General features: G+C 37.8%; 2 protein-coding genes and 1 long non-coding RNA gene across 3 annotated transcripts; 1 reads left to right on the top strand and 2 right to left on the bottom strand.

Annotated features, from left to right (window-relative positions):
- Window positions 1–468: 468 nt before the first annotated feature.
- Window positions 469–2,366, top strand: LOC148845024 (protein JINGUBANG-like). The gene has a single exon (XM_088953350.1). It carries the CDS (start codon window positions 627–629, stop codon window positions 1,863–1,865), a length of 1,239 nt encoding a protein of 412 aa, XP_088809476.1. The 5' UTR covers window positions 469–626; the 3' UTR covers window positions 1,866–2,366.
- A 1,498-nt stretch (window positions 2,367–3,864) lies between these two features.
- On the bottom strand, window positions 3,865–15,224 carry LOC148845022 (THUMP domain-containing protein). The gene is made up of 7 exons (XM_088953349.1): window positions 14,822–15,224; window positions 14,564–14,680; window positions 10,320–10,838; window positions 7,116–7,255; window positions 6,849–6,969; window positions 6,590–6,730; window positions 3,865–4,238 (listed from the first exon to the last, which is right to left on the bottom strand). Exons 1-7 carry the CDS (start codon window positions 14,885–14,887, stop codon window positions 4,155–4,157), a joined length of 1,188 nt encoding a protein of 395 aa, XP_088809475.1. The 5' UTR covers window positions 14,888–15,224; the 3' UTR covers window positions 3,865–4,154.
- Window positions 13,806–14,279, bottom strand: LOC148845023 (uncharacterized). Its single transcript, XR_016101860.1, has 2 exons — window positions 14,155–14,279; window positions 13,806–14,058 (listed from the first exon to the last, which is right to left on the bottom strand). It is a non-coding gene; the product is annotated as an uncharacterized LOC148845023 (long non-coding RNA).
- Window positions 15,225–18,330: the final 3,106 nt, after the last annotated feature.

Below are 18,330 nucleotides of genomic sequence, written 5' to 3'. Positions count from 1 at the left end.
AATTGGTGAAATCCGACTGGGTCCAAGTTTCAGTCTGAACTTAGTTACCCAAAAAAATGTTTCAATCTGAACTCTGAACGGTCGGACAACTTGCCCCAACCTGGCAGACAAATGGGTAGATGTCCAGGCAAAACAGTGACAGATGTTCCATTTAAATGTTCATTGATCATGTTGATCCTTGCACTTAGAGTGAATTATATGTGGGATCCACTAAATTGTTTGTCCCATGCAGTCCCCAAAGATCCTGAGGGCTATTTGGTCAAACAACAACAACGAAAAATGTGTATACTATACCCAGTTACCCACAGATGCTGACAGACCTCTCTTTAACAGCCCCTAAAGTATGTGGTCCTTTAAATGACTTTGGAACTTAGTTTTATTCAAAGTAGCCGTTGCACCCCCCCCCCCCCCTATTAAAATATATACAAAACCATCTCCACAAGCATTCTGTGTTAGGAGGCTCCCCCTTTTTATTTATATTCCTCACCAACGGCTTTCTCTCTCTCTCTCTCTCTCTCTCTCTCTCTGTTCCTGTACTCTTGGTCCTAAGCTCTCTATAAACCCACTACAGATTGAGTGGTTTATTACACTATCATCTCATATTCTCTCAATCCATAAGCCAGGAGATGGTCTCTTCAACAGATTCTCCTGTTTCAGAAGCAACACTTTCTACCCCATTACTCTCAGCAACCGCAAGCAGCAGTAGCAGCAGTGATTCCGATGATAGTCCCCACACTTCATATAGATTCGCGTCAGAAGATCTTAAATTTCGATTTCGAGGCATACCCATCTGCGGGTCTTATCGATCCTTGGCCGTCTTATCCGGGCACATAGGATCAGTCTCTTGCTTGGCGATCTGTGGTGAGTTCATCCTAAGTGCCTCACAAGGTAAGGACATAATAGTGTGGCAACAGCCCGACCTCAGGCAGTTCGCTAAGTTCGGGCAGGGTGATGGCTCTGTCAAGGCCCTTGTGACTGTAGGCAACAAAGTATTCACAGCGCACCAAGATAGCAGGATTAGAGTTTGGAAGGTGTCGAGGAGCTCGGAGAACATTTTCAGGCTTGTTGCTACATTGCCCACGACCAAGGACTACTTGGGCAAATTCATGAAGCAGAGCAATTATGTCCAAACACGGCGGAACCACCGGCGTCTATGGATTGAGCATGCTGATAGCATTTCTTGTCTGGCAATCTACAACGGCATCATCTATTCAGGATCCTGGGACAAGACGTTGAAGGTTTGGAGGGTCTCCGACCTCAAGTGCTTGGAGTCCATTAAAGCCCACGACGATGCGATTAATGGGTTGGTTGCGCACAGGGGACTTGTGTACTCGGCATCTGCGGATGGAAAGATTAAGGTTTGGTGCAAAGGTACGCAGAACTCACATTGTCTGAAGGGAGTGTTGGAAGGTCACAGGGATGTGTCATTGAATTCAGTGGTGGTTTGTGAGGATGGGAGGATGGTATATGGAGGTGGATCAGATGGGTGTGTGATGGGGTGGGAGGGAGACGAGGATGTTGGCAGTTGGGAATTGGTTTGTGAATTAAAAGCACATAAAATGGCTGTGTTGTGTATGTGCTCCAAAGGGGAGTTTTTGTGCACTGGCTCAGCTGATAAGAGCATAGGTATATGGAAGAGAGAGGCTGGTGGTGGGCTTACTATTGTTGGAGTCCTAAGGGGCCATGAAGGACCAGTGAAGTGCCTACAGGCCTCACCTAATAGTATTGGTGGTGGGTTCTTGCTGTACAGTGGGGGACTTGATAAGAATTTGAGGGTTTGGTGGGTTCCCAAAGAGAAATGGGAAAAGAAAGGGGATTGTTCTCCTATACAAAGTACAAATACAAAATACATCTTGAGTAGTTGAGTTGAGTTGTTTTGTTTATTTTTTCCTTTTCTATTTCTTTTTGGTTTTCTTGCAGCTTTCTTTGAAGCTAGGAAGGATGGGGAGGCATTGTTCTTTTTTTGTGTTTGCAGTGCTTCCCAGAATGATCTTGCAGTTGGATTTTCTTTCTTTACAAAGGAGTTTGTGAGGTACTGAGGTTACAAGGGTTTGGGTGTAAATGAATAAGAAAGTATACAAGCCTTAGGGGTACTTCAATTGGTTTTTGGGATTTGGTGTTTTTTTTTTTTGGATAGTCCCTAGTCCTTGGGCTGATGGGCTTTGGCTATAAGAATTGGAAAAAAGAGATGGCAGAAGATATGCCAGTAACAACACAATGGTTAGGGTGGGGGTTGGGGTTTGGGGGTATTTGTGAATTGTGATTAATATGTATTCCATTTTTATTTGTTGAAAAAATGTATTAGAGTTTGAAGGATTTCATTCAACGGAAAAATAATAAGAAATTTTCTAGTCATTTTTCACAAATATGTTGTTCTCCCAGGAAACAATATGCTTTTGCTCAAAGTTTTTGAATGAAGATTCCAAAATATACCTTGCCTCCTAAGCAAATCTTCTAACTACTTGGGTGAAGAATTATTCTAGGCCAACTTTTTGGGTGTTGGACAATTCAGATTAATAGGCCAAGAAGCTTGTAATAATGATTTAAATGGATCTTTTTACTGCCAATAAAGAATACATAAAAGTAGTTTTAAATAATAGCGGCAACCTTAGTCCCTGTAAATCAGTCTGATTATCTCTTGAAAATCAAACCATATAGGATACTAAAGATGGTTTGAGATACGGAAACGGTTAAATATCAGATGGTTAAACTCATTCATTGCTCAAATCTCGGGCAGAGTACAAAGCATTTAACGTGAAGTCAGGAGGGTTAGACCATGTAGTTAAACGAGGGAGAGTGAAAATGCAATAACGTGTGCAACCCATTGCATGATCTAATAACATACAAAAATGAGCAATGGAGGATGTTATGAAATAAGACTTTGAAATCAGCAATAACGTTAAAGATACGCCACGGAGGACATGATGAAGATTTAGGGAGCTAATCAATTTGAGGGCCTCCAGTAGAGCCAAAACTTCAATTTTACAATAAGAGCACTGCAAGGTGGGTGGGAGGAGGATTCTGGGAAGAAGAAATACGAACTCCTAAATATGGAAACTGTAGTTTAAAGGAGAGGACTAAATTCTTACTACAGGCGTAAGAATTAAGACAATGTAAACGGAAAACCATTTGTTTATATATGACTGGCACTGGCAGTAATTCTCTTGCACTCTAAAGAACGACGAGGAAAAGTGGAGACCAACACCTCTTGGACTGGACCACCGAACCCAAAGGGCTTCAACAAGAAAAAGAAGATACGTTTATCCCACATCCACATGAAAGCAAGTGGCCGTGCCGGGAACAGACGCAAGAGATGTTATCAATCGACCTACAACCCAATTCAGAAATCGTTTGCTGAGATTTCACAAAGGACCACTTAAAAAAGTGCAAGAACCATCCATTTTGAGACCTTCAGGAAAGAGAGATTTTTAAAGTCTTTTTTATATATAAAAAAAAAGAGCTTACTCTTACAATAAATGCATTTCCAAAGAAAAAGGGATTGAAGCGTGGTGCTGTCAATTCGCCATATCTTTGTTGCCAGCGCCTTGACTAGATTAAAGGACGGGCTTTGAGCCCATGTGGAAGACAGGTATGGTAGAGGATGCTTCAATAAAAAGTAATAAATAATAATAATAACAATAATAATAATAATAAACCATACTCACGCCACCCTGGAAAGAAAGAGCAAAGAAAAGAAAACTATGGGTCCAAATTTTGATCTATCCAGCATGCTCATCCGTATCATATTCACATCACAGAGTCGAATAAGGAAATTGGGGTTGAATCCAGAAACATGTTAATGGCGACTAAAACTTTCCCTAAATATCATCATAAATGATAACATTGCAATAGTTTCTCAAAGGATAAGATCAAAAAACAACTCTAATTTTCAATAAGTGGAGAGTTCTAGCATGCCAATTACAGGGCTACAAATCAAAATTCAGATAAAACGTTTGGCTTGCATGTCTATTTATAAAATTTAGATGTATTTGTAATTTTTTTTGCTCCCTAAGTCCTATACTTTCTTTAACTCTTACATGCACACAGGCTGCAATCAGAAGTTATCACTCGTAAAATTAACCGGGGAAAGGGTTTCCTACAGTTTATTCAAACTTGAAGAAACCAACTAATTTCAAATTTGAAATGTCATAAAGCTACGGCTTTGGGGATGTGAGCTGCCTCAGATTGTATTTAGATAATTCCTTGTACTTTTCAACGACCCCAATCAAACACATTGTCTGAAAAAATATGAAACAGAATATGGCAGTCAGAATTCTCAAGGACATTAGTTAAATGATCTATCAAAAAAAGGGCATTAATTAAATGGAGTTCAGAAAAAAGAAATAATAATGAAAGAAAGCAATCAGCAAATGCACTAATATCAGAATTAGACAAAGCATTCTCTATTTCTTTTTCTAGGTACAAATGACTAAGACCACTTTTAACAAGGCACAAGCATATTGATCAAATGCTATATAGACTCTCATCCCAAGTGCTATAGTGATTATTATCCATAAGCAGGAGAAATGAAGCACACAGGAAATGGGTATATAGCCATTTGGATGAATGTAACAAAAAGTAGGGGTGCAACCGTGCAAGTTGGGGAGACTTTTAAGAATTTAAATTGCATCTGGCCTGGGGCCTGGGCCCATTCAAATTTCAGCAAATGGTCTCTTAAGATTTTTTTTTTTTTTTTTTTTTATTTCTGGTTGCTTTGTTTTGTCTAAGAATTAGTTTACCAAGGCAACCACAAGCATTCGGCCCTATAAATTCCTTCCTCAACCAGAAAAGCTAAAAATCCGTACATCAAATATAAGTATAAATTTGGGCTAGGAACAACCCAGTTGTCAAACAAGCATATCAACTTTAATGCATGCACCAAAAATTTCCAACGAAATCCCAAAGGATCAAGCCAGGATGTCCTATAGACAGCAACATCACCCATGTTTATAAATATCAGCCTGAGGGGTAATCACCACTGTTTGGGTTGCACCCAAGATTACGGATCATCATGTCACATTAATGCATATTTTCTTTGTCCCATTAAGCAATCATGTCAAAAACGCTAAAAGCTAATTTTTATACCTAGTTTAGATGGTCCTGTAAATAGATTAAAACAGGCAATGTTATTACATACCTCATCCAGATCTCAAACTCTATTGAGCTGAGGGTATCTGAAATTAGGATTCCCAGGCTAATTTATTTAGATGAATAACTTGGATCTCAAAATTAAAGGGCATGTAGTATCTAGGATTTTGATAAACAGGACCAGCATATAGGATTGCATCACATACCACAGGTCCTAATGGCCAGCCAAGAGCAACATCCGGATGGGTTTCACATGAGAACTTTCTTGCACCAAAGGATCATCCTTGATGAATAATCCTTAACCTTTGATCTATGCATTATTTCAGGAGGTCTTTACCTTCTCTCATTCTCTGAACCCTCCCTCAGGCATGTAGTATCTAGGCTTTTGATAAACAGGACCAGCATATAGGATTGCATCACATACCACAGGTCCTAATGGCCAGCCAAGAGCAACATCTGGATGGGTTTCCCATGAGAACTTTCTTGCACCAAAGGATCATACTTGATGAATAATCCTTAACCTTTGATCTATGCATTATTTCAGGAGGTATTTACCTTCTCTCATTCTCTGAACCCTCCCCCCCCCCCTATCCATAATTTAATTATGCAGTTAAAAGACATAGCAGCAATCATATCTCAAGCTGATTTTTGGTCCATTTGGTACCTTAGAAGATACCCATTCAAAGTAGAATTCTCTTAAAAATTAACACAGTTACAAGGGCCTCAGGCAGTTCTACAGATCCCATAACCACAGACAGATTATTTCCAAGACTAATGCTCAATTCAAGATGATTATATTACAGGTAAAGATTTCCAACATTCTATAATGCATAACATTTCACCACATTGTTGTCTGAAAGATACAATTTCGGCATTGCATCCAAAAAATCCAGAGGCCAAAATGTAATGCAAAAACAGCAGGAAGCAGGAAAGGTTAACCAGCAGGGAAACAGTACAAAATTAGCTAAAATCCAAGCTCAATGAAATGAAAAACTAAAGGGACTCACTTTTTCCCCTAGAACCAGACAGGGGAAGCTCCCTACTTGATGATTTGAACCCCTCAAGTACCAGAGATTGAAAAGTAATCAAAGGATAACCACCATAATCTATGTATTAGAGCTATATTGAGTCCCTAGATTATAGAGGTCTAGATATGGTATGCACAATTCTCCCATAATAACAAGATAACTTATTATTCTCATATCATCCCAGTAGAAAGGTCCACCCATCTGGCATTATGATCAAAATTATAATAAGCATTAAAGAAGGCATCGAATAACTGGAAGGTGCATCTTCCATACCTTAACTAAAGTTGCCACTGATGGATAAGGCCAAACATAACTAAAGTAATAAAACTAGATTGATGGAACTAATTCAACACTTAAACCACAATATTCTATCCAAATGCCAGCACAAAATTTCTATAAAGGAACAGTTGTATAATGGAGAAGATGAATTTGTAAATATCCAAGGCCAAACACACCATAAGAAGTTTAGTTACCTTCACTATTTGAACTATAATGGTCTTATCTGGGTTACTAAGATCCACTTTGTGGGGTCCAGGAACAGATTTTGCAACTGAATTTATAATTGCCATTCTTTCAACGCCACTATTTGCACGTGCTTCATATAATACTGAAAACTGACAATAAAGGTAAAATAGTTAAAATAAAATAAAATAAAGATCATTATGTTAGAGGAAGGCCTAAAGCTACCAGTCATGCATTAACAACAACAGAAAATTAGTGTTTTAACTATACTTTCTGTGGCATCTGAGCATCTGCTGGGAAGTATCGGGAAATAAGAGGTTTGATTGCTTTTGAGATTTCCTCTTCTGAAGCATAGCATGTAACTTCAACTGGCAATACTCGCAAGATGAACCTGCATATGTTACAAGATATATTTTCAGTTCAGCAAATAGGCACCAAAATACAAATATTTTGTGCAATGCAGACAAAACAAAGAATGTATCTTTGATCCTTCAGATAAATTTAACTTGAAAGAGATGAAACATAGGATATACCTACCTTGAAACATGTTTCCTAGTGGAAGCAGTTGATGTCATCATGTGCTGAACAATCTCTTTGGGGCTAGGGTCCCCATCTCTCTTATGCATTTGGACAAAGACAACTCCATTACAACCTGAATCAAGACTGACAAAACGCCTCTGTTTCACAGATAAGTCAGTCCCAGCACAAGAGTAAACCACTCCTTGTGTATGCACTAGAGTCTAGAAGGGCAAAAACAGTCCAAGGCCCACAATAGAAAAGAAGGCTAAAAATTAAAGTACATAGAAAAGTCTCCATAAAAAGAAGCTGAATAATACTTGCAAATAAAAAAGGAAAGGTAATCCAATTCATCACAATATTTTAATCATTAACAGGGACATCTTTATTAACATAAATAAGGAACAAGAACAGTTGGTAAAAGGAGCAGGCAATGCAGCACTGGGGAAAAAGGAAAACAACCCACATTTGCTACGACAGTGTCGTAGCCCTGCACTGAAACAAGTAAATCAAAGCCTTTGATTTGCTGTCATGGCCCGACCTTGAATTAGATGAAGTGATTGGTGGGGCCACTGCAGTAGATCCAAGGCCATGATTTTCTGTGTTAGCCCTGCGCTACGACAGTGTCGTAGCAGAAGTGAACTCAAAGGAAAATACATGGATGAAGAAAATTACAAGGGAAGTCCTCAAAAGGGATTAATCTCCCTCTTCATTCTATGAAATTTTTTTTTTATCAGTTAAAATGTTGTTAACAAGATTTTATTCTATGAATTGTAAGTCAATGTAAATGATGCTTCATAATTTTTTCATATGATGACAAAGCCCATGACTCTCTCTTCTTGCCTGGTTGCCCCTGGTTCAAAAGGATTAATCTCCCTCTTTATTCTATGAATTGTTAGCCAATGTAAATGTGGATGACATGCTTCATACTTTTTTCATGAGATGACAGAGCCTACACGACTCTTTCTCCTTGCCTGGTTGTCCCGGGTTCAGTGTTAGTAGTCTTTCAACCACAAAACCTAGCCAGGTTAAATTTTTAACAGAAGCTGAGAACATTAAGAATAAAATAAGACTCAGGTGCTTGACTTTATCCAGTTTAACTTCAGCAAGTTTTTATATTTTTACTAGAACACGTTTAAAAATTTAACCTGGCTAGGTTTCCACATATTGAAGAAAGGATAAGGGATAGTTCTAGGGGTGAACAAGATCTCTCCTGATTGGCAACCATGCTCAAGCTCGGATTTGCAGTGTGGCTCAGGTGATGGCCAAACAGCTGGCTCTGTTGGGGAACACCATGTGTGTCTTTGGAGCCTCTGATGTTTTCATCTCCCACCTCCATCAGTTCTCTTCTGTTGCCAGCTCAACAACAGCTCCACCAATGTGGGAAACTTGATAAGACTTTGGGAAACATAGCTGTATCCCAAATACTCACAAAACATTTACCCATAAACTTCTTGCAAAGCTGCATTTTGTATGAATAAATTGTCTGCCTCTTCTGTTGCCTCACCACACATTATGCATTGTTACTCACCACCATTCCCCTCCTAGTCAGATTATCAACTGTGAGGCATTTCACCAGTGTAGCTTTCCACACCATGAAAACTACTTTCACAGGGGCTTCTGATTTCCACACTCCAACCTCCGGGAATATTTCTGTCTCAGCACCAATCTGCTTATAATAGAATGGGTTTGACTGTAAATCTTCCTTAAGTCTATCACATCCATATTCTTCTATCTTGTCTTGAACTATCAAGTCTTATCAAGTTTAGCCTTTGCTGCAACTCCATCCAAGGTTCCACCCCCCAGTCATTTAAATTCCTTCTAAAAATGGGGCACCAATCACCTGTCTCACTGCCAACAGAGAAAGCATCTGCTGCCAAACACTCTTTGTTCTAGGCAATCTCAAACAGTGTTGGGAATGCTTCTGTCAGAGGTTGATCTCCACACTAAACAGATTTAGTTGGGTTTGCTTGTAGTTGTACTCTTTAAAATTTTCCAGTCTTAGGTTTAGAAATTGATTTGTTGGCACCAATTGAGAGTTGGCTCTGTAAGTTATGGTGGTTGTATGTATGTCACTTTATTTGTAGATATTGTAATGTGTTATGTGGCTTTATTTTAGCTTTCCTGTTTATAAATTTTACTTTACTATAAAGAGGAGTTTTAGTCTTTCTGATATCCTATCAGTTGGCATCCCTAGCAAAGGGGTTTGAGAGAAAGGTCCTATGTTGAACAAGATGAAAATACATCTGACTCTTTTTAATCAAGGTTTTTAAAACCAGACCGGACAGGGAAGCGTTCTGGGTCTGGTTCCCAGGTCAAACAGTCCGAACGGACGGCCAGCTTTGACAAAAAAAAAATAAAAAATAAAGTAAAAATTTAAAGGACCCAAAAAATGGCCAAAAACCACTCCCAGTTTGATGGTTTGACGGTTCAACCACCTGGGTCAGTGGTTCGCTAAACAAATCAATGGTTTTTAGCCAAATAACGGTTTTGAGGTAAATCGGAACTGGTCAGGTGACTGGTTACCATTTTCCGGTTCAACCGTCTGGTCTGGTCCGGTTTTGAAAACATTGTTTTTAATCATGTATTGGGATGACAATCTAGGGATTAATAACGTATATCGATTATTAGGAAATTACATGTAATGTAAAATGTAAATTTCTCTTGATAGAGCATATTGGCGGGACAGGATTTGCATAGCTGACCCCAAAAGTGGGTATGTAGGTCAATTGAGTTCAGTACATGTATTGAAGATTACTAAGAGATTAGGGACAATGACCAGCTCACAAGCTAGCATTAATATATTGATAAAAAAAAAAATACTACACATTGATAAAGGAGGTAGAAGAATCAAGCAAGAAAAAAAGCAGAGGAAATATCAAAAAAAAGTTAACACCCATAGGTTAATTAAAAAATAACAACTTAAAGACTAATCAATCTATAATTGGCATCATCTACTTCCTCCGCAGAACAAAATAAATCTAAGAAGATCAGGACATTATAAATGAGAAATATCTCAGCATATTAAACAGAACAAAGGAAAAAATCTGTTAAAGGGAAGACATATTGACACCATTATTTTTTTCAAGAAACAAACATGAGGAAAAAAGAAAAGAAGTAATGAAGAGCCAAATAAAAATCCCACATACCTCTTTCGCATATCCTTTCTAAAAATAATATAAACCAAAATTGTATAGAAAAATTCAGTTTATTTTATAAGCTCACCTTGTTCCTATCACCCAGCTCTTTGAGTTCAGCTTCAATTAGCTTATCAATGGATTTTTCTTCCTTTTTGTAACAGACTGCATTTTCACATTTTGATGTCTCAGTATCTAGGCGTTGTTTTTTTGACGGTGCCTCAACTATTTCATTTGACTGATTTTCATCATTAGCAGTTTCCTCCCTATGAGGATCAGAATTTCCTTTTTCATGACTTGCATGATCCTCTATTTGAGGATCTGATTTTTCATTTGCTTGGCTTGCAGAACCTGACTCTTCATTTTCTTCATTTTCATGATTTGCAGCATCTTCTTTCTGAGCATCAGATTTTTTTATTTCTGGATTTTCACAATTTGTGTCATCCTCTTTATGAGGATCTGACTCATTATCCTCATCACTGTCATCACCATCCTCTGCACTTGAAGAATCAGAATCTGAAAATTTAGTTATTTTGTTCATGGGCTTATTTGGAAGCACTGCACGCTGCACACACATGCCTTCTCCATGGACTAGCTCCTCATAGAACTGCAAAATAAAAAGAAATGCTAACTGTGGGAGTACAAAATCTATTCAAATCTCAAAGTGAGGGGAAAACAATTTATTTAGTGGTTGAACCCACGGGCATAAATATTGTAAGCATATTTCAGGGTCATGCAAGGGGAAAAGTTAAATTCAAAACCAATGACTTCCATCAAAATGTCACATAATCTTTTCATAACATGAACATAACAAGAGGTCAAAACTTTTAGCACCATATTCTTTGTGAATTGTAACAAAGAAACTCTCATGCTCAGACCACGAATTCATGAGCTGAGAGAAAATTCTTCTCAAACGCAAGATAGTCTCCAACCCTGTGATTGACAAGGAATGGGGTTTTTGATGCTATAGTAGCTATACAAATAATTAAAAAGGCCTACGCTAGATCAAGGTCAAATTCACTTAATGGAGTCCATAAAAATGGAGGATGGTCATCATCATCATCCATGCCTTATCCCAACCATATGGAGTCAACCTGTTTCACCAATCCATTCCATTTGAAGCCATATCCACTGTTAAATTATTAGTACTTAAATCATTTCTTACTACTTCTACCCATGTCCATTTTGGTTACCCTGAGATCTTCTAGCCCCTTCAATGTGCAACAATTCACTTCTTCTAACTGGCGCAGTTAGTGATCTTCTATGCACGTGCCCAAACCATCTACTCTCTCTCATTTTATCACCTATTGGAACTACTCCTAGGTTCCTATGGATAACTTTATTCCTAATCCTATCCTTTCTAGTTTTTCCACTTATTCATCTTAGCATTTGCATTTCTGTCACATTCATTTTCTAGACATGTTTAGAAAATGGAGGATGGTACGAATAAAAAAAATAAGATTTTGTTTTAGAGGAAGCATTGAGATAATGACTATTCAGCACAATATCACAGATAAATAGGTTAAGATCCAATACTTAATGCAACTAATCTAGAGATTCCAAAGGTAAAATAAGCATGATCCAGTTCTTTCTCTTTCACTTGGAAGTGTACATGGTGTGTGAATGATTCTGAGATGATGCAACACATGGAAAACCTAGGAGAGTTCACTAACTTAAAAGACAGGCTACTTAAATCACAATATGAAGCTGATAGATGTAAGATGTTATAAAGCAAGAACAAACAGGAATTTTAATCTAACAGCAAGCTTTCTGCCAAGTTTAGACTGCTAATAAAAGAATATTCCAAACTTTGAAAAAAAAAAAAACACATCAAATTCATTTTGCATATTAATGAGTGCTCAAGTCTTTCTATTCTTATTTTTTATGCATTACAAGCATAGGGCATGTATTAATATACAAGAATACCTAAATAAAGAAAAATCACTGACAATGTCTTGCAAATATGCTAATACCCCAATGACTGAAGTAACAAAAGCTTGGGTGCTGGGATCTCCTTCAATCCACTATTCACTATCCACTATCCACTAATATTGGCTCCCGAATTCCTTTTTTTATTGTAAGAGTAAAAGTATTGAATTAATAAGAGAAATTAGTGAGCATAAGCAAGTATGAAGTCCCAAGACTTGACACAAAAAACACTTGATTCCAAGTTTTAGATTATTGCTACTAGAAGCCTTTTTCATGTAAACATTTGAACATCAATCCTAGCAATGCAGTTCACTAGATGCATAGTTGTGACCAGTGGATTTCTATTTTGTTGTTTGTGTTGCATAGGAGAGGGTTCAATTTATCATCCTTGTATGTTCTACTTTTCCACAAGTAGTGGTATTTTGATGCTCCCCCATGGATGTAGGCTACCAAGAAAAACTACATTAAATCTGTCACTTCATTTAACTTTTCTGGTTATTTTATATTGCTATCTTCTCTGCACATTGAAAGCAACGAGTAGTTCCATGAGTGTGAAGGTGCAAAATATCAGCTAACTTATCAGTGTCCTAACCTTCATAGTCATGGAAATTGGTATTTCCATGAGTGAAAGTGCAAAATATCAGCTAACTTATCAGTGTCCTAAATACAGCTAACTTTCATCAAAGAAGATGATGAAAGTTTTCAAACCAGAAAGATCAAAACCCCTAACTTTTCTAGAATGTTCTTTAATCTAAGGAGATAAAGCAAGTTTCAAATCCCACCTTTATCTTTCTGAATTCTAAATATTTCATGAAATAGCAACTAGGTTGCAATTCGTGGACAGATCACCAATTGAAGTGTGATGTTAGTGTGCCTTCTGGCTTTTTCTACATGTTATCGCATCCATCTATTCACTTCTTGCATTGAGTAACTAATTTTCCAATACGAAAAGCAACCAAATAAGTAATTTCATCTTGCCTCCATAAAGAATAGTGTTTAAAGTCCTTATCTTGATCTGGATGGTCCTATGTCTCAATTTTGAAGTTCTGTAACTGAATGTTGATAGGAGGCCATGAATGCAGTGTTTTAATTTTAATACCAGCTCAAATGTAGCAGCAAGCATTAGTAAAGGAGGCAAACAGAAGAGATGCTCAAACATTCTAGAAAATATCAAAAGGAACAGTACTGAATAAAAGGCAGGATACAACATGAATCTCAATATCCTCTCCAGTCAATAAGCCATATAAGAGTTTGAAATAGAATCAGGAGAAGGTAAATTGTACTAGACTGCCACACTATCTCAAGATACCCCACTGGAAAATAAAGAAGCTCCACTTCTACCTCAGGAAGAAGCAATGGTCTCACCAACCAAAAAATAAATGTGGTTCTTAAGAATCATAACTGTAAACCGCAGCAGTTAACAGTTGGAGGGGGCACCAAAATTCAGGCACCACTAAGAAGAGTAAAACACGGAAAAATAAAAGACTAATACTAGGCATAAGAAAAAATCAACAGAAAGTGTCACTTAAATAGCATTTAAAATCATCTAGCAGAGAACATTGGTACCAATTTTAATACTAATTGGAGGAGATTTTTCCTTTTTTTTCCCTGGGAAGCAAGCTTCCACCTTTCCATCTGAATCAGATTCCAATAGAAAGATTAGATTTTATTAAGAGTTAACTGAGGAAAGTTAACAAAGTACAAGGCCTTAGGAGGCAGAAACAGAGTTACACGGGCAGAGAAACATCAGAAAACATATTGTCTCTATGGCTGGATACACTCAAAGCAAAATAACTTCTTCAACCTACTCCGTTTCTTGATGATTTCCACTACATTAACTCCTTTTGCATGATTATAGAGATCGTCCCAAAAAGGCTCTCGTATTCAAATGAATCCCACTGTGAAATGAAGATAGACAACAAATGATTCCATATTCTGGAAGCAAAAACATATAATAAGCCATCAAGTAGAAAGTTATTCACGACTTCAACTACCTCCTGCCACCAGGATTTCAGCTGCACGAAGAGAAACTGGTTGTTTCATAAATCAACATATATCTCAACCAATTATTTGCAAACACTAGAACTATAATCAGTTACAAATGGTAAGTTGAATTTACTACAACACCAAAATGGCAATCTAGAAAGACCACATACACTACTAACTTCTTCTTAGCTTCTGTACAAAATCAACAGAAGAATTCGAAGTTACAAGGAAAAAACAACTTCTTAGCTTCTGTACAAAATCAAAATTCAACCCTCAAAAACAAAACAAAATTGATAACTTATCTATGAAAAGCTGGAACTTTTGAAGCCATAGTATACCCATTTTGGAGAGCTAAAAGATTAAGGAAAATACTAAGACAACTCACACACGCACAAACAGAGAAGGAAAGAAGCATACGCTATCAATGACATTAATGGCCTCGTTAGTGGCTTGGCGTTCTCTACCACCATCACAGGTGAGGAAGAAACCCTGAACTCCAGGTCGTAATGGGTAGGAACCCTTCTTTACGGGTTTCTGAAAGACAAAAGACAAGAAGAGGAAAAATAAATGAGTAAGAGAAGTTTAATTGAGATCATATATCAAACAGTTCTCAGGGTTCTTCTGGGATCAATAGATGGATATAGAGAGAGAGAGAGAGAGAGAGAGAGGACTCACATTATGGGGAAGATAACGCTGCCTCCTCTTCTTGCTCTTGACGTTGGGTTTGCTTTCACCGGCCATAGGAGTTGATTCAGAGACTGCGCAGCTTACGGTTCACAGTCACGGAAGAACACCACTAGCGAGCGAGAGACAATTGTGTTCTGTATCTTTCTCTATACTCTATAGACATGGGGTAGCAAGAGTCCAAACTCACAAGGGAACGTCTTGGGCCTAAGGCTACGGTATACAGAAGTAGAACCATCAATGAGTGAAATTTGAAGAAGCCCAAACCAAGCCCAGGTTGGATACGATGGAAAATCTTTTACAACTTACCCAATTTCCAACCCTACGGTCTACACCATTTGATTTCTTCAAATTTAGACATATGGCATTTTCTGATAAGTTATTATTAAAGCCCACATCCCACTATCACTTTTCAAATAAATGGCCATCTCATTTTTTTTGAAAATTATACACTTGGCAATTTTTGAGAAATTCCTATTAAAACCCACAATTCATTATCGGGTTACAACTTCCCATTATTCAAATACATGGCCTTCTCATTTATCTGAAAAGCTAGATATGTGGCATTTTTTAAAAAATTGTTGTTAAAGCCTAGATCCACTACCACCATTTTCAATCTATTTCTAAAAAATACAAAAAATATAAAAGTGATTATCCACAATCACTTTCAATCCATATTCTAATAAATATTGAAAAACTATTTTTTTTAAATATATTTCTTAAAACTTTAATAATTATTTAAAATATTAATAAATAAAAATTTAACATTATTAATTCTATAATATAAATTTAATAATACTGATTCTCCGTAATTAATACGGGGTCATTCAGTAGTTGGAATTAATTACAAGGAGAAACCAGAAGAAGGGAAATTACACCTTCGACAAACGAGAAGAAAAACCACAAGCATCAAGTAAACAGATAAAAGCCAAATCCGAGTCACTAGAGGAGGGGTTCGAAATTCTTCTTAGGTGTCCCAAGTTTGCCAATCTGTCACCTGCGCTATTTGCTTCTCTGATTATTGAGGTCTTGCAAGTTGTGGCATCCATCGATGAAATTACTGATGTTCCATGGAGGCTCTGTCTTCTTGTTGAGGTAGTTGATGACAAGTGTCGAATCATCATAGTTTATGCTGGGGGAACTTGCATGCAATTTGGTGGGCTTCAAAAGCGGCTCATCCTTCAGCTTCGTTTATCGAACAATCACCTATATCTCTACAACTGGTCCAAATAAATGGACTGACCTAATTCATCCCTCATAATTGCTCCTATGACACATTTGCCATTCATCCTGTGGGAGGCATCGAAGTTTATTTTGAACTCTCCAGTCTCCACTCCTGGTTTGGCCCATCCAATATTTAATTTCACCTTCCTTGCTATCTCTTTACCAAGATTGAAAATCTTAAGATATTTATCAAATTCCGATCTGATCTTTGCACTAATTATACTTATACTGGGGGAACATACTTATTGTTAAATATCTTCTCATTTCTTTTTTCCCATATATTCCATAGAATAAACCAAACTTTTTCTAAATCATATTTATGCTTATTTTCTGTTGTGTTACGTCGGATCCTATCCCACCACTCCATCATCGACTAATTAGAGATTGGGGTAAGCCTAATTTCCCCTGTAGTCTCCCATACTTGTTTTGAGTCTTGGCAGTACATAAACAAATGCTCATTATCCTCCTCCTGCCCACATAAGGGACAATCAGCATCACCTCTTAAGGCCCGGCTTTTCAACCTTGAGTTTGCTAAAATCTTCTTTTTTAAACAGAGGTAGAGGAAGAATATGATCCTTTGCGGACATATTAATTTCCATAGTTTACTCTGTCTATTTTCCATTGCATCATGGTCATAACCTTCCCCCATCAGTCGATAGACTATCTTTATTGAAAATTTTCCTTTAGGATCAAGTTTCTAAATCATGGAATCTTGTTGCTCCCTCATCTGGATGGGATGGCTCTGATTTTTTCCCATAGGTTCTGAGGGAGTAGGCCCAATATTTTGTCATTATTCTAATTTTTTGTCATTTATGACATCTCCCTAGGTCCTAACACTTTCTAAAGGAGAGTTTCCTACCCAAATATCTTTCCACAAATTAATAGACTGATCATTTCATATATTCTAACCAATTCCTTTTTTTAGAATTTCTCTATGGATTATAGCAGATAAGGGCAACTTTTGGGCCCTAATATCAATAAAAGTAATATTTAAAAAAATTCAAAAATAGGTTTAACTTTTTAAAAATAATATCAATTTAGGGCAAAAACATTATTCATCTTCTTCCTCTTTCAATCCATTCATCAACACCAATGCCCACCACTGCCTCCGGCAATGTTGCCGGAGGTGGGCGGAGGCAGAGGCAACGGTGGCGGCATTGGTGGTCATTCATCCGCCCAACGCCGCCACCTCCGCCTCCAACAACGTTGCCGTAAGTGGGTAGAGGCAAATGTGGTGGCAATGCTGGTGGTCATTCCTCTACCCAACATTGCCACCTCCACTTTCGCCTCCGGCAACGTTGCCAGAGGTGGGCAAAGGCAAAGGCGGCGGTGGCACTGGTGGGCAGAGGTGGCAGCGTTGGGTAGAGAAATGACCACCAGCGTCGCTGCCGCCACCTCTGCCTCTGCCCACCTACAGCAACATTGCCAGAAGCGGAGGCGGAGGTGGGCGGAGATAGGCAGAAGTGTTGCCGGAGGCAGTGGCAGACGGTGACTCTGATGAATGGATTGCAAGAAAAGAAAATGAATAGTGTTTTATATCAATGGACCAAATATTGTCTTAATCCAATCCAATATAAATTTATTACAAATAGACCAGGTCCAATCCAATCTAATAAATATTATGGACCGGATTGGTCCAATCCAATATGATTTGTTGGTCCATCCAATCCGCCCAAATTGATTTTGGACTGGACAGGGTCCAATCCAAAACCAGTCCATTGACAATCTTAGTTGGGCTTACAAATTGTGTCCCATTTTACCAAACTTATGCTCTTTTTTTCCTTACCTCCCTAGAGGAAGTTTCTCTGTTTCTTTTTTAGGGTTTCTACCAACTCTTTAGGAAACTTGAAGGACCTTATTAGGAACTGTGGCGTCATTGCGATAGAAGCCTTTAGGAGGGTGACCCTTTTTCGTAGAGAAAGAGAGTTTCTCTTCCATCCTGCAAGCTTTTTGTTTACATTATCCTCTACTTTTTTGAAAGTCTCTTTTGATTACTCTTCCCTCAATAATTAGGGCTCCTAGGTAATTTTCTTTTTTCTTTTCAATTGGAATTCTTAGGATCAAGTATATGAAAAACTTGTTCTGTTTGGCATCCTGCATATTAGGTTGCCACTTGCATAGACCAAGTATATGATAAAATTCATTTTCCAGTATTTAAGTGGGGAAATTTTTGACAGGATGCATGACTTGATCCCATTTTGATAAAATCATATATTATCAGTATTGACGTTTCACCAGCTGACATGGCATATTTGATGACTAATATGGTCATTTAA

The sequence above is a fragment of the Nelumbo lutea genome, chromosome 7 (genome assembly GCF_056320005.1).
Source record: "Nelumbo lutea isolate HS-2025 chromosome 7, American lotus-T2T, whole genome shotgun sequence".
NCBI lineage: Eukaryota > Viridiplantae > Streptophyta > Magnoliopsida > Proteales > Nelumbonaceae > Nelumbo > Nelumbo lutea.
This window is presented reverse-complemented; position numbering and strand designations above follow the sequence as displayed.